At 40.2% G+C, this 17,717-nt stretch overlaps 1 protein-coding gene and 1 long non-coding RNA gene across 8 annotated transcripts; one reads left to right on the forward strand and one right to left on the reverse strand.

Moving 5' to 3' along the window:
• Nucleotides 1–1,966: 1,966 nt before the first annotated feature.
• Nucleotides 1,967–17,674, reverse strand: LOC102077649 (polymeric immunoglobulin receptor). 7 transcript variants are annotated; one of them, XM_025907962.1, is made up of 9 exons: nt 17,566–17,672; nt 17,017–17,343; nt 16,477–16,797; nt 16,097–16,390; nt 10,319–10,354; nt 10,134–10,214; nt 9,980–10,047; nt 8,395–8,585; nt 6,371–8,091 (listed from the first exon to the last, which is right to left on the reverse strand). In XM_025907962.1, exons 1-8 carry the CDS (start codon nt 17,600–17,602, stop codon nt 8,478–8,480), a joined length of 1,272 nt encoding a protein of 423 aa, XP_025763747.1. In that variant the 5' UTR covers nt 17,603–17,672; the 3' UTR covers nt 6,371–8,091; nt 8,395–8,477. The 7 variants fall into 7 exon arrangements, with proteins under 7 accessions (XP_019215579.1, XP_019215577.1, XP_025763747.1 ...); XM_019360032.2 differs by lacking the exons at nt 6,371–8,091; nt 8,395–8,585 and adding an exon at nt 1,968–3,446; XM_013267671.3 differs by lacking the exons at nt 6,371–8,091; nt 8,395–8,585 and adding an exon at nt 9,229–9,738 and having other exon boundaries at nt 17,566–17,673.
• LOC112847109 (uncharacterized) lies at nt 3,446–7,388 on the forward strand. Its single transcript, XR_003220451.1, has 2 exons — nt 3,446–5,302; nt 5,403–7,388. It is a non-coding gene; the product is annotated as an uncharacterized LOC112847109 (long non-coding RNA).
• Nucleotides 17,675–17,717: the final 43 nt, after the last annotated feature.

A 17,717-nucleotide genomic window follows, 5' to 3' on the forward strand; every position in this document is an offset into this window, starting at 1 on the left:
ATGAGTCTAGAGATCTGAACCAATCTTGTGATGGCTTATTTGGGATCATTGAAAACAAATAGTTTATTTTGGCAAGACCATCATTTTTATAGCGGCAACCCTTCCCATGAGTGATATGGGTAAAGATTTCCATCTAGCCAGATCGCTTTCTACTGTCTTTAAAAGTGGGATGTGGTTTAATTTAGTTAATTCTGCAAGTTTAGGAGAGACATTAATACCTAAATATTTTATATTTCCAGATTGCAGTGGTGTAGGAGAAGAATTATGGAAGGAGCAATTAATCGGAAGAACTGTAGATTTTGACCAGTTGATTGAGTAATCTGAGACTCTTGAAAAAGAATTTATCAATTCAATCACCCCAGAGATATTGGTTTGTGAGTTTTGGAGAAAAAGTAACACATCATCTGCATAAAGGCTGATTTTATGTTCTACATTCTTGCATTTTATGCCCTTAATTACTGAATTCTGTCTAATTGCTGCTGCTAGTGGCTCAATAAAAATTGCAAACAGTGAAGGGGAGAGTGGGCATCCCTGCCTGGTGCCCCTCAGGAGACAGAAGCTGGAGGATGTTTGATCATTTGTTCTGACACAAGCTGTTGGGGAATTATATAATATTTTTAACCAGTTTATGAAAGAGGTTCCAAAACCAAATTTGTATAAAGTTGCAAATAGAAATTTCCAGTTAACTCTGTCAAATGCTTTTTCTACATCAAGAGACAATATTATGGTTTCAATGTTTTTATTGCATGAGTAGTCTGTTAAATTAAGTAATCTACGTGTATTTGTTGATGAGTGCCTACCTTTTATGAAACCAGTTTGGTCAGGATGAATTAAGAGGGGGGTTATTTTCTCTAATCTCTTTGAGAGAGCTTTGCAGATTATTTTAAGGTCTACATTAATAAGGGATATTGGACGATAGCTTGAGGGATATACAGGGTCTTTGCCTGGTTTTAGTAAGAGACTGATATTTGCAGAGTTCATATTTGGTGGTAGTCTACCATTTTCTTTGATTTCCTGCAACATTCTGTAAAAAACTGGTGCTAGAATCGTCCAGAATTCTTTGTAGAATTCTGCAGGAAAGCCGTCTGGACCTGGAGCCTTATTATTGGGCATGCTTATCAGGGCTTCCTGGAGTTCACCTGGCATCAGTGGCGAATCCAGTGCCATTGCTTGGGTGTCTAATAATTTTGGAAGAGTTATGTTGTCCAGAAACTGATCAATTTCATTTTTAGATGGGTTTATTTGTGGTGTATATAAAGTTTCATAGAAATCCCTAAAAATTTTGTTTATTTTTTTAAGATCATATATTGTATTCCCAGATAAATCTTTAACAGCACATATAGTTGTTTTTTCTTTATTGATTTTTAACTGGTTAGCAAGAAATTGTCCGGATTTGTTACCGTGTTCATAATTTTGCAGGCGAAGTCTTTGTACTAAGAATTTAGTCTTTTTATTAATAATTTCATTTAATTCTAGTTTTGTTTTGCGTAAATTGTTTAATATTTCTTGATCTTGGTGTGATACATAGGCTTTTTCTAAGGATTTGATGTTTTTTTCCAGTTCTTGAATATTTTTGTTTTCTTCTTTCTTCTTATGTGATGAGAAAGAGATTATTTTACCTCTCATCACGGCTTTCCCTGCTTCCCAGAGGACAGATGCTGATGTTCCAGGAATGTCATTAAAGTCTAAATATGAAGTCCATTCTTTTTTAAAGTATTTGATAAACTCTTCATCTTTGAGCAGCGATGTATTAAATCTCCAGTTTTACTTGGTGTGGTATTATTCTTCTGCATTAGTGTTAAAGATACAGGAGCATGATCGCTGACAGCTATAGGATGAATCTCAGTGTCTGAAATGTCACTCAGCAGTGAGCTGTTGACCAAAAAATAATCCAGACGAGAGTAGGAGTGATGAACATGTGAGAAGAAAGAATATTCCTTACTGTTAGGGTGGAGGGAGCGCCATGCATCGCAAAGACCAAAGTCGCTCATATACTATTTGATTATATTTGTGGACTGCCAATTACGCTGAGTTCCTGTTGTATTGAGCCTATCCATTTCTTCATTTAGTCCCAGGTTGAGGTCTCCCCCAAGAACAATTGTGCAATCTAGGTGTTCGGAGAGTGCACTAAAAAAAACGTGGAAGAATGAGGGGTCATCAACATTCGGACCATATACACTTACAATACCTAGCTTTTGGTTAAGTATAGATAGTTTGACTATTAGGAATCTGCCCTCTGGATCTATAACTGTATCGAGTACTGTGAAATTAATATTTTTATGTATTAGAATTGCTACTCCTCTTTGTCTAGAATTATAACAGGCTGAGAACACATTAGGAAACTCAGGTGTTTTAAGTTTATTCAAACCTGTGACAGGCATGTGGGTTTCTTGTAATAAAACAACGTCTGCCTGTAGTTTTTTAAGTTGGTTAAGTATTTTTAACCTTTTTTCCCTATAGCCAGCTCCATGCACATTCCATGAGACAAACCTTAGCGTGCCCATAGTTGTGTGTTTGTGGCTAATGACATATGCTGTGTGTCTTGCTTAGACGGGTGAGGAAAATGAAATCATCATATTTTTTTTTTATTTTTTTTTTTGTAAATAAAGAGAAGAAAATGCACAGCGTGAAGCTCCATAGGTCTGACTATGTGTGTGCATAATAACTAAAATGAGCAAATGTGTGCGTGTGTGTCCTATATCTGTGTGCACTGTCTGGCTGTTGTAAATGTGTTGCCTTTAAACGCATGTGTGTGCGTGATCGTGCAGAGTGAGCATGTAGAAATAGACAGTGTCGTTTGTGGATGGATAGGGAAACAGGTGATCGACATAGTGAAAGAAAAGAGAAGCAAGGAAACCAAAGAGCAAGGTGAGCGACAAGAGAGAGAGAGGGAAAAAGAAATAAAAACGGAAACATTCCAATTAAAGCATTGGCGGAGAGTGACGGTGACGTTATACTAAATTAGCATACTGATATTACATAGTTAAGCAAAAGTTAATACAAGAGAGTGTGAGTGAAGAGAATAGCGCAGCGGATTCTTATCTGGTGTGCGGTCAATAAGGCCATGGAGTGATGCCGGGGTCGCGGTAGAGCTGTCCCGTCCACGTAGAGCCGGTCCACGGCGATGACAGCCCGGGAGCCTTTCTGAATAAAACTACGTCGGACTGGGAACAGGACCCTGCGTCGTTCCAGGATCTCTCTGGGGAACTGGTCGTTCACGCTGAAGTCCGTTGCTTTCAGCTCTCTGCCGCGACTCTTCACCTGCTCCTTCTGCTTAAAGTGGCCGAATTTGGCCACAATAGGACGCGGACTCCCGCTTCCTGTCTTCGGAGCCCCGATGCGATGCACTCTTTCAAACCCTATGTTTTTCACCGTGTCCTCCGGCAGCTTCAGGTGGATTTTAATGAAGCTTCTCACGGTCGTTTCCGGGTCCTCTCCGGCAGACTCTGGAATACCAGAAAACACAAGATTATCTCTCATGCTACGGGCTTGTAAATCCATAACGGTCTCTTTTATTTTTTTATTTTCTATGTTTAATTGGGTCACATTTTCGGTTAGAGATTTGACCGAGTCCCGTAGCGTGGCGTTTTCTGCAGCAAGTGTTTCCACCTGCTTCTGGCTGAACTCCAGGGATTCTTTTAGAGATTGAAATTCCCGGTGTAAGATCTCTACCAGGGACAGCCTCGCATCAAAACTGGACAATCGCTTATCGATTGACTCCAGGATGTCGACGATATCTTTGCCGGCAGGCGATGTTGTGCCGGGGGAGTCTGCCGGGCGATATCTTTTAGATGATGGCGTCTCAGTTTTGGCCGGGGAAGACATGCTCTGGGCCTTCTTCATTACTAAATCTTCGAAGCACTGGTCGATGTATTCTTGGAGAGCGTCTAAACTCTCCTCGTTGTCCTCCAGGGTGTTAAAGATGATAGGACAGATGTTGTTAGTTATATGACAGTTGGTTAGTTTATTTGGCAATACTGAAGATTAAAGAAACTTTGTTAAATTCTAGGCTACCATTCGTTTGTTTTTGTTTTTTTCCGCCAAATCGCCGGCGTCTGACGTCACCTACAACATGGGTCCTTACCTTACCGCCGTCACTTCCGTCACTAAATATTTTTTTGAATTTTACTAACTTTCAATATACAATTGAATTTTGCCCAGTCTTTATTTAATGTCCAAAATGGTCGGGAGTGTATGGAATTTCCCATGCACCACTGAATGCACCGTAGGTGTGCATGTCCGCAGCTTCAGCTCAGAGACAAACAGCCACCGAACAACGTTGATGTTCTACTTCACTCAGTTATGTTTGTGTTTAGCCATGAGTGTATTTGATGACTTACCAGCAGTTTTTTCTGCTTCTGTTAAAATGAGGTTATGCGTAAGTGGCAGTTTGCTACTGAAAGATTTAATTCCTAACTGGCTTCTAGCAGAGAGGTTTGTTGTTATTGTGTTGTTCTTTCTGTCCTCTGTGTACTGGATGATAAACAGTGTAAAGTTGTCTTCATTGCATAGCTGTATGCTAGATTAATTCATAATATCTGACTTTAAGTTTACATAACCAGTGTGAAGCAATATGTCTGTTTATTTAGTTATATACTGTATTTGAGTACTGCTCAGCTCTATCTTCATGTTTACAATGTAATTTGGTTTCTGATATTGCTTTGCTTTGCTTTGTCTACAGAAACCACACACACACACACACACACACACACACACACACACACACACACAAGAATGACAACTTTATTCTTGGAGTCTGCCACTCTCATCTGAACATTTATAAGTGTTCTGACCTGACACGCTGAAGTGATTGCTGGAACCTCAGATTTCATGAAACCTTAAAAACATTTACTTTTACTACTTTCAGCTCGACTTCAGTCTACATATCATCAAACGTTCTACCATCAGCTGTTGGTATCAGCTGTTACCCTCTAGGCAGTTTTCGGACAGCTGGCTTCCAGAAATTATAACGTCCTGACCGTTAAGGTCCTGTTCTTCCGGCCTCTTCTCGCTGGGTTTGTTCTACAGTCCATACTCTGCCCTGTCTCCTCCACTCTGAGGTACACTGCATCAGAACTACTCTATCTACGCTTCCAGCATCTCTGCCCTTCCACTGGCTTTACTGCTTCACCCGGACATTGCCTGGTGCCCGAGTCCAAAGTAATGTCCACAGCAGATCCAGACAGAATTATAGGATCGACAGCATTAGCCTGATACCATCCCTGTGGTCATCTCACCGTTGCTCCACTAGGAAGCCTGGTGGACAGACTGCTGACTGTAGTGTGCTTGCTAGCCTTGCCAGGTCAGCTTGCAATGCTAGCGGCATGTCTGATTTCTCTCCAGCAAGGGACCTTTTGTCTATGATCTTAATTATCATAAACTTGACTTTCCATGTCTAACAGAGACCTGTCATCATCCAAATGATTTCCTCGAACTCAGTCTGACCACTCTGCTTGGATTTGTTTACACCTGCCAACCCCGTGTGTCTGGACGTGGGGGTGACCTTGCGATCTTATACAACAGCAAGTATAAGGTATCTTCTCTTTCTGCTCCTGCCTATTCCTTGTTTGAATCCATGATGATACAAATTAACGGACCATTTCCCACGATTTTAGTTGCTGTTTACTTTCCACCTAAACCAAACTCTGATTTTTCAATGGACTTTTCTGACTTTCTTGCTGAAATTCTGCTCTTATCTCCAAATATGCTACTGCTGGGAGTTTGAATATCCCCATGGACAGCACATCAAATTCATCCACAAGAGATTTTATATCCTGTCTCGAATATTTCTGCTTACAGCAATAGATGAACGTCCCCACACACTCCAAAGGACATATTTTGGATCTTGTCTGCTGTACTGGTGTCACCCCAAAGAACTGTGCTGTATCGGTCATGCCTTTTTCAGATCATAAATTTGTTTTATTCAGTGTTAGTCTCCCACTGTACAAAGATAATCAAAACCGCAGAACAACAAAATAAGACGGTTAAAAGCCTGGAGAGCTTTGTATTAATTACTAAACAGTTCAGCATCATTGCTCAAATAGAACTACATACTGTACAGGTGCATTGTGTCATTACCATGATTTTCTTATTTAGGACTGATGTTAACATGAAAAAGACAGTGGTACAAATGAGTAAACAGCCCAATAACACGGGGTTTTGGTGTTTAGAAAGCAGAGAGCCAAAGGTACTAATTAAGCAAACAAGCACTCATTTGTTTACAACCTGTGACTGACAGGTCATTAGGATATATGCATACTGTAGGTAATCTTCTATTCCTACTCTAATAATCAGTGTTAAACTAATACATCACCAGCAGGGGGCTCACTATGACACACTAACCAGTAATATTGCACGTAAAGGAAGAAAATTTATATGATATCAAAGTCTTGTCAAATGTTCAAGTTGACAGTTTTGTGCATGTTTCTGTGTATCATGACCATTTTACTTTTCACTGCTGTATTTTTGACTCCAAATGTCTAAAACTGACACTGCAGCAAAGTGGGGACTTCTTTAAATAGTTCAAAACAATAAACCAAACCAAAAACTAATATATAAAATAGAATAAATGTAATGTTTAATTACTGTATGTAAACAAATTTGATTGTATTTCACTTTGTGTATTTGTTCACTTAAAAATCATATTGAGATTTTGCATTATTGGGTTTTGACATTTTTAAAAAACACAGAGCACATATTTTTATGAACACTAAGCAATAAAAAGCAAAGCTATGAACCACAGATACCTTACAGTTAGTTCCATTCATAATTGGACACTGACATAAGTTTTGTTTTTTTACCCCTTTACCAGAACATATTCTAATTATAGTTATACAATGGACATTGACGTAATGTGTAGACTCTCAGCTTTTCATTTTCGGGGTATTCACAGTCAAATTGAATAAAGGGTTTTGGAGTTTCAGCTTCTTAACATGTGCCAACTGCTTTTTAAAGGGACCAGAAGTAACTGGACAACTCAAAGGCTGTTTCATGGGCAGGTGTGGGCACTTCCTGTATTATGCCATTATTAATTAAGCAGATAAAGGGCCTGGAGTTGATTTAAGGTGTGGTGCTTGCATTTGGAATATTTTGCTGTGAACAGACAACATATGGCCAAAGGAGCTCTCCATGCAGGTGAAAAAAGCCATCCTTAAGCTGAGAAAACAGAAAAACCCATCTGAGAAACTGCTTCAAGTGATGAAATCTACAGTTTGCTACATCCTGAGAAAGAAAGCAGTGATAAGCTCAGCAATGCAAAAAGACCTGGATGTCCATGGAAGACAACAGCAGTAGATGATCGCAGAATCATTTCATGGTGAAGAGAAACCCCTTCACAACAGCCAACCAAGTGACAACACTCTCCAGGACGTAGGTGTATCGATATCCAAGTCTACTGTGGCATGGAATGGCTTATGATCCAAAGCATACCACATCATCTGTAAAACACGGCAGAGGCAGTGTGCTTGGGTGTGCATGACTGCCAGTGGCACTGGGACACTAGTGTTTATTAATGATGTGACACAGGACAGAACCAGCCAAATTAATTCTGCAGTGTTCAGACATACTGTCTACTCAAATCAGGCTAAATGCAGTCAAATTGAATGGGCAGATGGACTTATACAGATGGACAATGACCCAAAACATACAGCCAAAGCAACCCAGGAGTTTATTAAACCAAAGATTATTCTTGAATGGCCAAGTCAGTCACCCAATCTTAACCCAACTGGGCATGCATTTTATTTGTTGAAGACTAAACTTCGGATACAATGGCCCACAAATAAACAGCAACTAAAAGCCGCTGCAGTAAAGACCTGTCAGAGCATTTAAAAGAAGGAAACCCAGCATCTGATGATGTCCATGAGTTCAAGACTTCAGGCTGTAATTGCCAGCAAGGGTTTCAATCATGTATTATAAGTTAATTTTTTATTTTCAGTTATTTAATTTGTCCAATTACTTTTGAGTCCCTGAAATGAAGGGATTGTGTCAAAAATGCATTAGTTCCTCACATTTTGATGCAATCTTTTTGTTCAGCCCACTCAGTTGAACAGCTGACAGTCTGAAATTCAACTGCACCTGAGTTGTTTCATTTAACCTCCTAAGACTCCTAACTCTTCCACAGCATGCATTTTTAATTTCTCTTTGATATTTGGGCATATTGGGGCCCAATAAATGTAAAAACAAAGAATTACCAGATTTTTTTTTAACTTATTTTTGTTTTTATGAAAAATCAGAGCCACATATGAGGATATTCGTTTAAAATTTTGATAGAACAGTAGCAGTATAATGTCCTCGTAAATGGATATCAGGCCCTTGAAGAGCAAAATTGAGTATTTTGGTCTAAATAACCCAAAATGTGATGTCCACACATGTGGACGCCAGGTCCTAGGAGGTTAAAGAAAATAGTTGCCTCTGTCCAAATATTTATGGACTGAACTGTATCTTCTGTCGGGTTTATGGAAATTTTCATTGCAGTAGATTTATTCACTTGCGGTCACGTTTTCGTAGTGTACTTCTACATCTACTTCTTCATAGACGTTACTGGTGCTTTGGTCATTGGAGGTCACCACACCTTGATTTTTATAAATCTAAAAAAGAATCAAGACACATTAAACAGAATAAATGAATGACACGTGCTGAGAACTGAGTTGTGGACACATTTAGAAATTTTCTACAATTACACTAAAGAAGTATTGCTTTATGGTTGTACACCTTAACAGTGAGTCAAGTTGTAGTGTACATGTATGTCTGTCCAGATTTGTAATATGTATAAAGAAAACTGAAGAAACCTATGGAAGCACGACTAACAGGGCGACAATTGAAATGTGTTTAGCAACTAAGTAAGACTCTGACAGGACACAAACTGTAGATAATACTTAAAATCTGTACCTAGAATCAGTATTTTAACACATGAAAGAAGGAATTTTTTAACACAGCTTTTCCAAACGTCCTGGTTTTTAATTTGGATGCTTACATTATTATCTTTGCACTCAGATGTAAAATTATTTCACAAAAACCAAAAACTATAAGCATCAACAATGATTAGCCTCCTTAAAGCTAGTCCGTATTGCAGTCATTTTTTATAGTTTTCAACAACTCTCACACACATCGACTGGGGAAATCCTGGCCCATTCCTCTTTATTGAATCTTTTAAGTTCCTCCAAGTTTGATGGTCTTCTGGCATGGAACCTTGGTCTTCAGTTCACCCCACTTCACTTTGATGAGGTTCACTTTGGTCTTTCGGAGGTCATTCTTCATTCACTTCAAAGTGAAGTGAAGTGAGGTATCTTTTGAGTCGCGACCCTAGTTTTGCTGCTAACTGCTTGAGGTTGTCTTTCAAAATCATCACATATCCTTATTTCTTTACGATTCCTTCCACTTTCACAAGATTCCCATTTCCAGATGCACCACAGCATAATCACACAGTTTTCTTTGAGATCACTTCTTTCGTACCTCTCCCAGGCTTGTTGCGTACCGTGTCACTCTCTTTGAATTTCCTGATCTCACTCCAGTTCTTGACACTCTACATTAAAAAGTATTTTTTGCAATGCGAAAGAGATTTGCTTTAGTTTTTGAACTGTTTGTAAATTGGAAGAAAACCCAAAGTTTTAACCACATCCTTGCATAGCAGCAGTTCTATGGCTTAATAAAAAAAGGTCAGTTTTTAATAGGGCTTATTATACTGACTGTGATAGTCACAAGTGCTGTATTGTGTGGAAAAAGTGCGCCACCCAGTGGACACTAGAGGGACAGAAAATAATCAGCAGGTTACTGGTCACTACGGTCATCTTCTTATAAACACCAGAAACACTACATTGATCCTGCTATTTTTTCCCCCAAATGTTTCTGTGAATGTGTACAGACTAGTTTGTTTAGAAATGCTGTGTTTAAAATCACTTGTTCTGTTAAAAAAAAAACATATCTGTGACATTTTTTTACAAACATACTTCTCTATTAAGACTTTACACTTTAGTTTTCTTACTTTACTTTGTGCTGCATCAATCACCTCCTTTTTCCTAGATGCATTTCTCCTCAGGGAGAGAACAGCTTCTGAAAACACACAGCATTAGATATGCTGTATTTACATGCACATTTGAGTGTAAGAGTCTCTCTGTTCACATGAGTGTAAAAGATACCTTCAATCCTGGAACGTCTGTACTTATAAACAAGAACTAGGATACATATCAAAAGCAGTACAGGGGGTATCACATAGAGTGCTGAAAAAGAAAAAAACAACAAAAAACTATTGTTCTCATAACACTTAACAGCAGAAGTACAGGTTAACAATCATACATCTGTAATATATCTTTAATCGTTTTACCTGGGTTCTTTTTTCCCAGAGTGCTCTGTGGAAAGACTGCAAGAGAAACTAACTATAAGTGCTCTTAGCAACGTTATTTTAACACAGACTTTAATACAATGACAGGAGATGATAAACTAAAAATTTGTATTGCGTCCTTTTAATGCTACAACAGTTTGTCAAAGAAACTTATTGTACAGAACAACAAAATTAGACAGTTAAAAGCCTGGAGACCTCTGCATTAATTAATTGATTAACAATTCAGCATAACTGCTTAAAAACACAGCTGCACACAGGTGAATGGTGTCATTACCATGATTTTCTTAAAGCCAGCAGTGCAAAATTATAAAAAGTCCAATCACACAGGGTTTTTTGCCATATAGGTGTATTGAAACCAGATACACAAAGGAGCTAATTATGCAAACAAGGACTCTGAGCACTCATTTATTAACAACCTGTGACTGACAGTTTGTTAGGAAATAAGCACACTGTGGATAATCCTCTATTCCTACTCTTATAATCAATGTTACACTAATACATCACCAGCAGGGGGCTCACTGTGTACTATCCAGTAATACTGCAGGTAAGGGAAGGAAATTGATTTTCTTGGCTTCTCTGAAGGATATCCGTCTGCATCTGATATCAAAAGAGAGTGCTGGGCTGTTTTCAAAACATTTCTGTGTATCATGGCCATTTTACTTTTCACTGCCCCATTTTTCAATCCAAATGTCTTAAACTGACACTCTAACAATGTGGGGAATAATTATTTGCTCTTCTGCTAAGTTTGCTGACTTATAACAAAATGAACAGTCTCCAGTTGTTTAATTGTAGTTTCACTTTAACGGAGAGAGTATTAACCTAAGCTTAGGAAATGTAACTAATATATATATATATATATATATATATATATATATATATACACCACCCAGCACGCCCCTACGGGCGGTTTATCCTTCAAGCTCGGGTCCTCTACCAGAGGCCTGGGAGCTTGAGGGTCCTGCGCAGTATCTTAGCTGTTCCCAGGACTGCGCTCTTCTGGACAGAGATCTCCGATGTTGTTCCCGGGATCTGCTGGAGCCACTCGCCTAGCTTGGGAGTCACTGCACCTAGTGCTCCGATTACCACGGGGACCACCGTTACCTTCACCCTCCACATCCTCTCGAGCTCTTCTCTGAGCCCTTGGTATTTCTCCAGCTTCTCGTGTTCCTTCTTCCTGATATTGCTGTCATTCGGAACCGCTACATCGATCACTACGGCCGTCTTCTCCTGTTTGTCTACCACCACTATGTCCGGTTGGTTAGCCACCACCATTTTGTCCGTCTGTATCTGGAAGTCCCACAGGATCTTAGCTCGGTCATTCTCCATCACCCTTGGGGGCATCTCCCATTTTGACCTCGGGACTTCCAGGTTATACTTGGCACAGATGTTCCTGTACACTATGCCGGCCACTTGGTTATGGCGTTCCATGTATGCCTTGCCTGCTAGCATCTTGCACCCTGCTGTTATGTGCTGGATTGTCTCTGGGGCATCTTTACACAGCCTGCACCTGGGGTCTTGCCTGGTGTGATAGACCCCAGCCTCTATGGATCTTGTACTCAGAGCTTGTTCTTGTGCTGCCATGATTAGTGCCTCTGTGCTGTCTTTCAGTCCAGCTTTGTCCAGCCACTGGTAGGATTTCTGGATATCAGCCACCTCCTCTATCTGCCGGTGGTACATACCGTGCAGGGGCCTGTCCTTCCATGATGGTTCCTCGTCTCCCTCCTCTTTCTTGGGTTTCTGCTGCCTGAGGTATTCACTGAGCACTCGGTCAGTTGGGGCCATCTTCCCAATGTATTCTTGGATGTTCGTTGTCTCATCCTGGACTGTGGTGCTGACACTCACCAGTCCTCGGCCCCCTTCCTTCCGCTTAGCGTACAGCCTCAGGGTGCTGGACTTGGGGTGAAACCCTCCATGCATGGTAAGGAGCTTTCTTGTCTTTATGTCAGTGGCTTCTATCTCCTCCTTTGGCCAGCCTATTACCCCAGCAGGGTACCTGATCACGGGCAGGGCGTAGGTGTTGATGGCCCGGATCTTGTTCTTACCGTTCAGCTGACTCCTCAGGACTTGCCTGACCCTCTGCAGGTACTTGGTGGTTGCAGCTTTTCTAGCGGCCTCTTCATGGTTCCCATTCACCTGCGGGATCCCCAGGTACTTGTAACTGTCCTCTATGTCTGCAATGTTGCCTTCTGGTAGTTCGATCCCCTCAGTTCTGACTACCTTTCCTCTCTTTGTTACCATCCGACTACACTTCTCCAGCCCGAATGACATCCTGATGTCATTGCTGTATAGCCTGGTAGTGTGGATCAGTGAATCGATGTCTCGTTCACTCTTGGCATACAGCTTGATGTCATCCATGTACAGGAGGTGGCTGACAACCGCTCCGTTCCGTAGTCGGTATCCGTAGCCAGTCTTGTCAATGATCTCACTGAGGGGGTTCAGGCCTATGCAGAACAGCAGTGGGGACAGAGCATCTCCTTGGTAGATCCCGCACTTGATGGTGACTTGTGCTATAGGCTTGGAGTTGGCCTCTAGTGTTGTATGCCACATCCCCATTGAGTTCCTGATGAAGGCTCTTAGGGTCCTGTTGATCTTGTACAGTTCTAGGCATTCCAGTATCCAGCTGTGGGGCATTGAGTCATAGGCCTTCTTGTAATCAATCCAGGCTGTTCACAGGTTGGTCAGTCTGGTCTTGCAGTCTCGGCTGACTGTTCTGTCTACCAGTAGCTGGTGTTTTGCGCCTCTGGTATTCTTGCCAATCCCTTTCTGTGCCCCACTCATGTATTGACCCATGTGCCTGTTCATCTTAGTCGATATGATGCCTGACAGGAGCTTCCATGTAGTACTGAGGCAGGTTATTGGTCGGTAGTTGGATGGGACCGGTCCCTTCTTGGGGTCCTTGGGGATCAGGACCATCCGACCTTCGGTTAGCCATTCCGGGTGTCTCTCGTTAACTAGCAGCTGGTTCATTTGTGCTGCCAGACGCTCGTGGAGTGCAGTCAGCTTCTTCAGCCAGTAGGCGTGAACCATGTCGGGCCCTGGTGCTGTCCAACTCTTCATACTGGAGACCCTTTCTTGGATATCTGCCACTGTGATGGTTACTGGACCCTGTTCAGGGAGGTTGCTGTGGTCTGCCCTCAGATCCACTAGCCACTGAGCATTGCCGTTATGGGTTGCGTCCTTCTCCCATATGCTCTTCCAGTATTGCTCCGTCTCCAGCCTTGGTGGTGCTGTTCTCTTATTGTTCCCTTGCCACTGAGAGTACACCTTTGCTGGTTCTGTGGAGAACAGCTGGTTTATTCTCCTGCCTTCTATCTCTCTGGTGTACCTCCTCAAGCGGCTGGCCAAGGCTGTGAGTCTTTGCTTGGCAGTTTCCACAGCCTCAGGTATGGGCAGCTTGCTGTATTTCTTATGCACCTTCTTTGTCGCGCCTATATATATATATATATATGTGTATGTATATATATATATATATATATATATATATATATATATACATATATATATATATATATATATATATATATATATGCACATTACAGATAAATATTGTGATGAGTGAGAGGCAGCAATGGGTTTTGGTAGTGATTTACCAGAGTAGTAGGTAAGGCTTAGTTGTTGTTTTGTTTTTTTGTTTATTTATTTATTTATTTCTGTACAGTGCTCAACATAAATGAGTACACCCCGCTACATTTGTCAGAAAACCTTTAGTTTCCTTTCAGAATCAACATTTTCTATGAGATATACATACAGTATATACTATACTACAAAATACTGCCACAAATGTGGGCCATTGATTGCAAACAAGATTTGTTAATTTGCACACACAAAAAACTGATTTTCCTAACAAATTCATTCAAGCCTATGTCGCAAAAATGAGTACACCCCAATTATAGTCTTAGGAGAAAAGCCACACTTAAGACTACAAAATTCGTATTAACAGGCATTCAACCACAGGTGAGTCTAATGATTCATTTAAGATGTGTCCAGCACACAGGTAACTATAAAAGGGCATTAAAAGAAAAGCCCTTCCCATTTCATGCTGTCAGCAATGGCTCCACATGGAAGAGAAATGCCAGAAAATCTGAGAAAGGAAATCATTTCTTTACACAAAAAAGGTGAGGGCTACAAGAAGATCAGCAAACCTTTACATATCAGTCAAAATACTGTAGCAAAAGTGATCCAAAAATTTAAGAAAGATGGAAGTGCAACCATTTTACAGAGACGTCCAGGCCTCCCACGGAAGTTAACATCTCGACAGGAGCGTCTTCTGATGAGAAGGGTTGAAGAAAATCACCATGCAAGTTCACTGCAGTTAGCTAAAGAAGTAGAAAACCAAACTGGAGTGACCGTTTCCCGTGACACCATACAGTGCACACTGCAGAGGAATAGCATGCATGAGTATCGTCCACGAAGGAAGCCTCCCCTAAAGACCATGCACAAAAACGCACACCTAGAATTTGCTAGGGAACATTCTGAAAAAGATGAAGACTACTGGGACTCTATACACTGGAGTGATGAGACAAAGATCACTGTTTTTGGAACTAATAGTTTTAAAAGAGAAATGCATGGTGCCTACAGTGAAACATGGTGGTGACAGTGTCCTTATGTGGGGCTGCATGAGCGCTGCTGGTATTGGGGAGCTGCATTTCATTGATGGTATCATGAACATGAAATAATAAATAATAAACAATGTACTGTTCTATAAGATGCTGCCATCACTCTGTACACTTGGTCGTCGTGCACTTTTCCAACACGACAATGATCCAAAACACACATCTAAAGCTACTGTTGCATTTCTGAAGAAGAACAGGGCGAAGGCGATTGAATGGCCAAGCATGTCTCCTGATCTGAACCCAATTGAACACCTGTGGGGAATTCTGAAGCGACAAGTTGAGCATCACTCTCCATCCAGCATCCAGGCTCTAAAAGAGGTTAATCTTGAAGAATGGAAAAAGATAGATGTTGCAATATGTCGCCAACTTGTTCATTCCATGCCTAGAAGACTTGGTGCTGTCCTTGAAAATCACGGTGGTCATACAAAATACTAGATGTAGTAGTTTTTGTTGCGGGGTGTATTCATTTTTGCTTCAACCAAAATGAAGATTTTGTGATCTAAGTTATATTATTAACCTTAATTTCATGTTATGGAGTTAAACAAGTGTTCAATAAAACTCAGCCTTGTGAAAATTTTGGAAATTGTTCTTTTGTTCTTTGAGCTACTGATTAAATTCGTACTTTTTAAAGGGGGTGTACTCATTTATGCTGAGCACTGTATGTATTTATTTAAATTTTTTGGTTGGGAGCACTGGACTAACAGTTTTTATTAGATCCCACCTGAAACAACTGAATGATAACCTACACACCTACACAAACCCACACATGTGCAATAAGACTGCTATACGTGCAATTCTTCTTCTGACGGAGTTGTGTTTTTGTATTTTCCTACTCAGTTGTATATAGTATTTGTATTTCTATTTTATTCTATTGTATATATTATTCTATTCTATTTTATTCTATTGTATATAGTATTTTATTTTATTTTATTTTATTGTATTTTATTGCATTCCAGTGTTTTCTAATTTCTGCTATATAACTTTGCACTTTTGCTGTAACAAAACAAATTTCCCACCTGTGGGACTAATAAAGGCCATCTTATCTTATCTTATCTTATCTTTACTCTCTGTTTCCATAATGGAGCTCAAACAAACACATCCTACAAACACATTTATTGTATTATGTATACAAAAGTGTTTAACATACCTGACAACTGAATCTTGGTGTAGTTTCCAACTCTCCACTGTGAGTCTGACCCACACCAGTATGTCCCAGCATCAGCTACTTCCAGCTTTGAGATCATCACAACGAAAGTGTCGGAAGAAGCATTTTGTAGTGTGAATCTGCTTTGATTCTTTAGCATATCTGTGCAGTTGTTGCGGTGGTCTCCCTTACAGAGGAACTTCCTGTTGTCCCGGTATTGTGAAGGATAAGGGCACTGCAACGTTAGTGGATGTCCCACAGTACCATTTATTTTAGTTGATTTGACACAGCAGAACTCTGTATGAATGAAAGAAAAAGGTTATTTCAGAATCATCAAATATTCAACTGATGTAATGAAATACACAGTAGCTTTGACTGCTCACCTTCAACTTTAAGCTCAACAGCAGAGAAAACATCCAGGTCAAAGTTTCTTTGGACACCACAAAGGTATGACCCTGAATCGTCTTGCCTCAAACTGGTGATGTTCACTGTAAATTTTTTCAACATTTTATTATCATCAAGTCTGAATCGTCCATTTTCCTTGTTGTAAGAGGTGATTAGTGCCTGCTGAAGACATGTGGAGGGCCGGTTTCCTCTGCAGATGTACTTCAGGCTGTTCTGGTACTGAGGCTCAGATGGACAACTAATGGATACTGAATATCCCTGATAATTCAGAATTTTGGTCACAGTGTCACAGCAGTGGTCTGTCAACAGGGGTAAAACCATCAGAAGACATGTTACACCCATTAAACAGTTGTATATAAAACTTAAGGATTTCCATCATTTGATGCACATGTAGAGGTTTAAATTTTACAGCAGAGAAACAGATAATCCTGAACAAACAGAAACTATCTATGAATTTCTTATCTTTAACTGTAACTCACTTTCATTGTGCAACAGAATTTCACCACGTCTTTGTTTACCTTTTACTACTTTCAACTTGACTTCAGTGTAGATATCGCTTCCAGTTCTGGTCACCCCACACCAGTATTTCCCAGCATCCTCAGAATGAAGATCAGAGATGGTCGTTGTAAAGATTCGGTCTTTTTTGTCATCATGGATCATGTATTTCATTTTCCATGATTTTGATGTTGTAATAAGAACATCATCACTGCCACAATCGTTCTTACACAGGTACTTCTCATAAGACTCGTAACCCTCATCATATGAGCAGGAAACTTTAACCGCACTCCCCACATATCCAGTCATATGGATCACCCCTACTGCACTGGTCACACACCTCAGAGCAACTGGAAAAAGAATGTGAAACATTTTTTTGTGTGCGTTTTCTTTTTGGTCATCATGCTAGGTTTCATACTATCAATGTTAGTGCTGTATAACTAAATTACCAAGACTGAAAAAGTGTTTGGCCTACTGTTCTTCTAAATTACTAGAAGAGATATATGTACTACTTAATCTACATCAGCCTCTGATCTTTATATTTTAGTTATTTACCAGTTTAAACAACTTACTGCAAAAGGTGAACAGCAGGTTTTGAAGTCTCCTCATCTTCGCTTTAGTTTGTCCAAATAGAGCCTTGACAGGAAAATTTCTGAGTTTAAAAAAATGATGGAAACAATAGGTGTTATATAACGCCATAGTAATGTGAAAGGAGGGGTAGAGC

The sequence above is a fragment of the Oreochromis niloticus genome, linkage group LG6 (genome assembly GCF_001858045.2).
Source record: "Oreochromis niloticus isolate F11D_XX linkage group LG6, O_niloticus_UMD_NMBU, whole genome shotgun sequence".
In the NCBI taxonomy this organism is placed as follows: domain Eukaryota; kingdom Metazoa; phylum Chordata; class Actinopteri; order Cichliformes; family Cichlidae; genus Oreochromis; species Oreochromis niloticus.

Coding starts and splice junctions, on each gene's coding strand:
- LOC102077649 (XM_025907962.1), bottom strand. CDS start 17,602: ATGAGGAGACTTCAAAACCTGCTGTTCACCTTTTGCA. Junction 16,798..17,016: donor CAAGTTGAAAGTAGTAAAAG/GTAAACAAAGAC, acceptor CCCTGTTGACAG/ACCACTGCTGTGACACTGTG. Junction 10,355..16,096: donor CACCAAGATTCAGTTGTCAG/GTATGTTAAACA, acceptor TTTCTCTTGCAG/TCTTTCCACAGAGCACTCTG.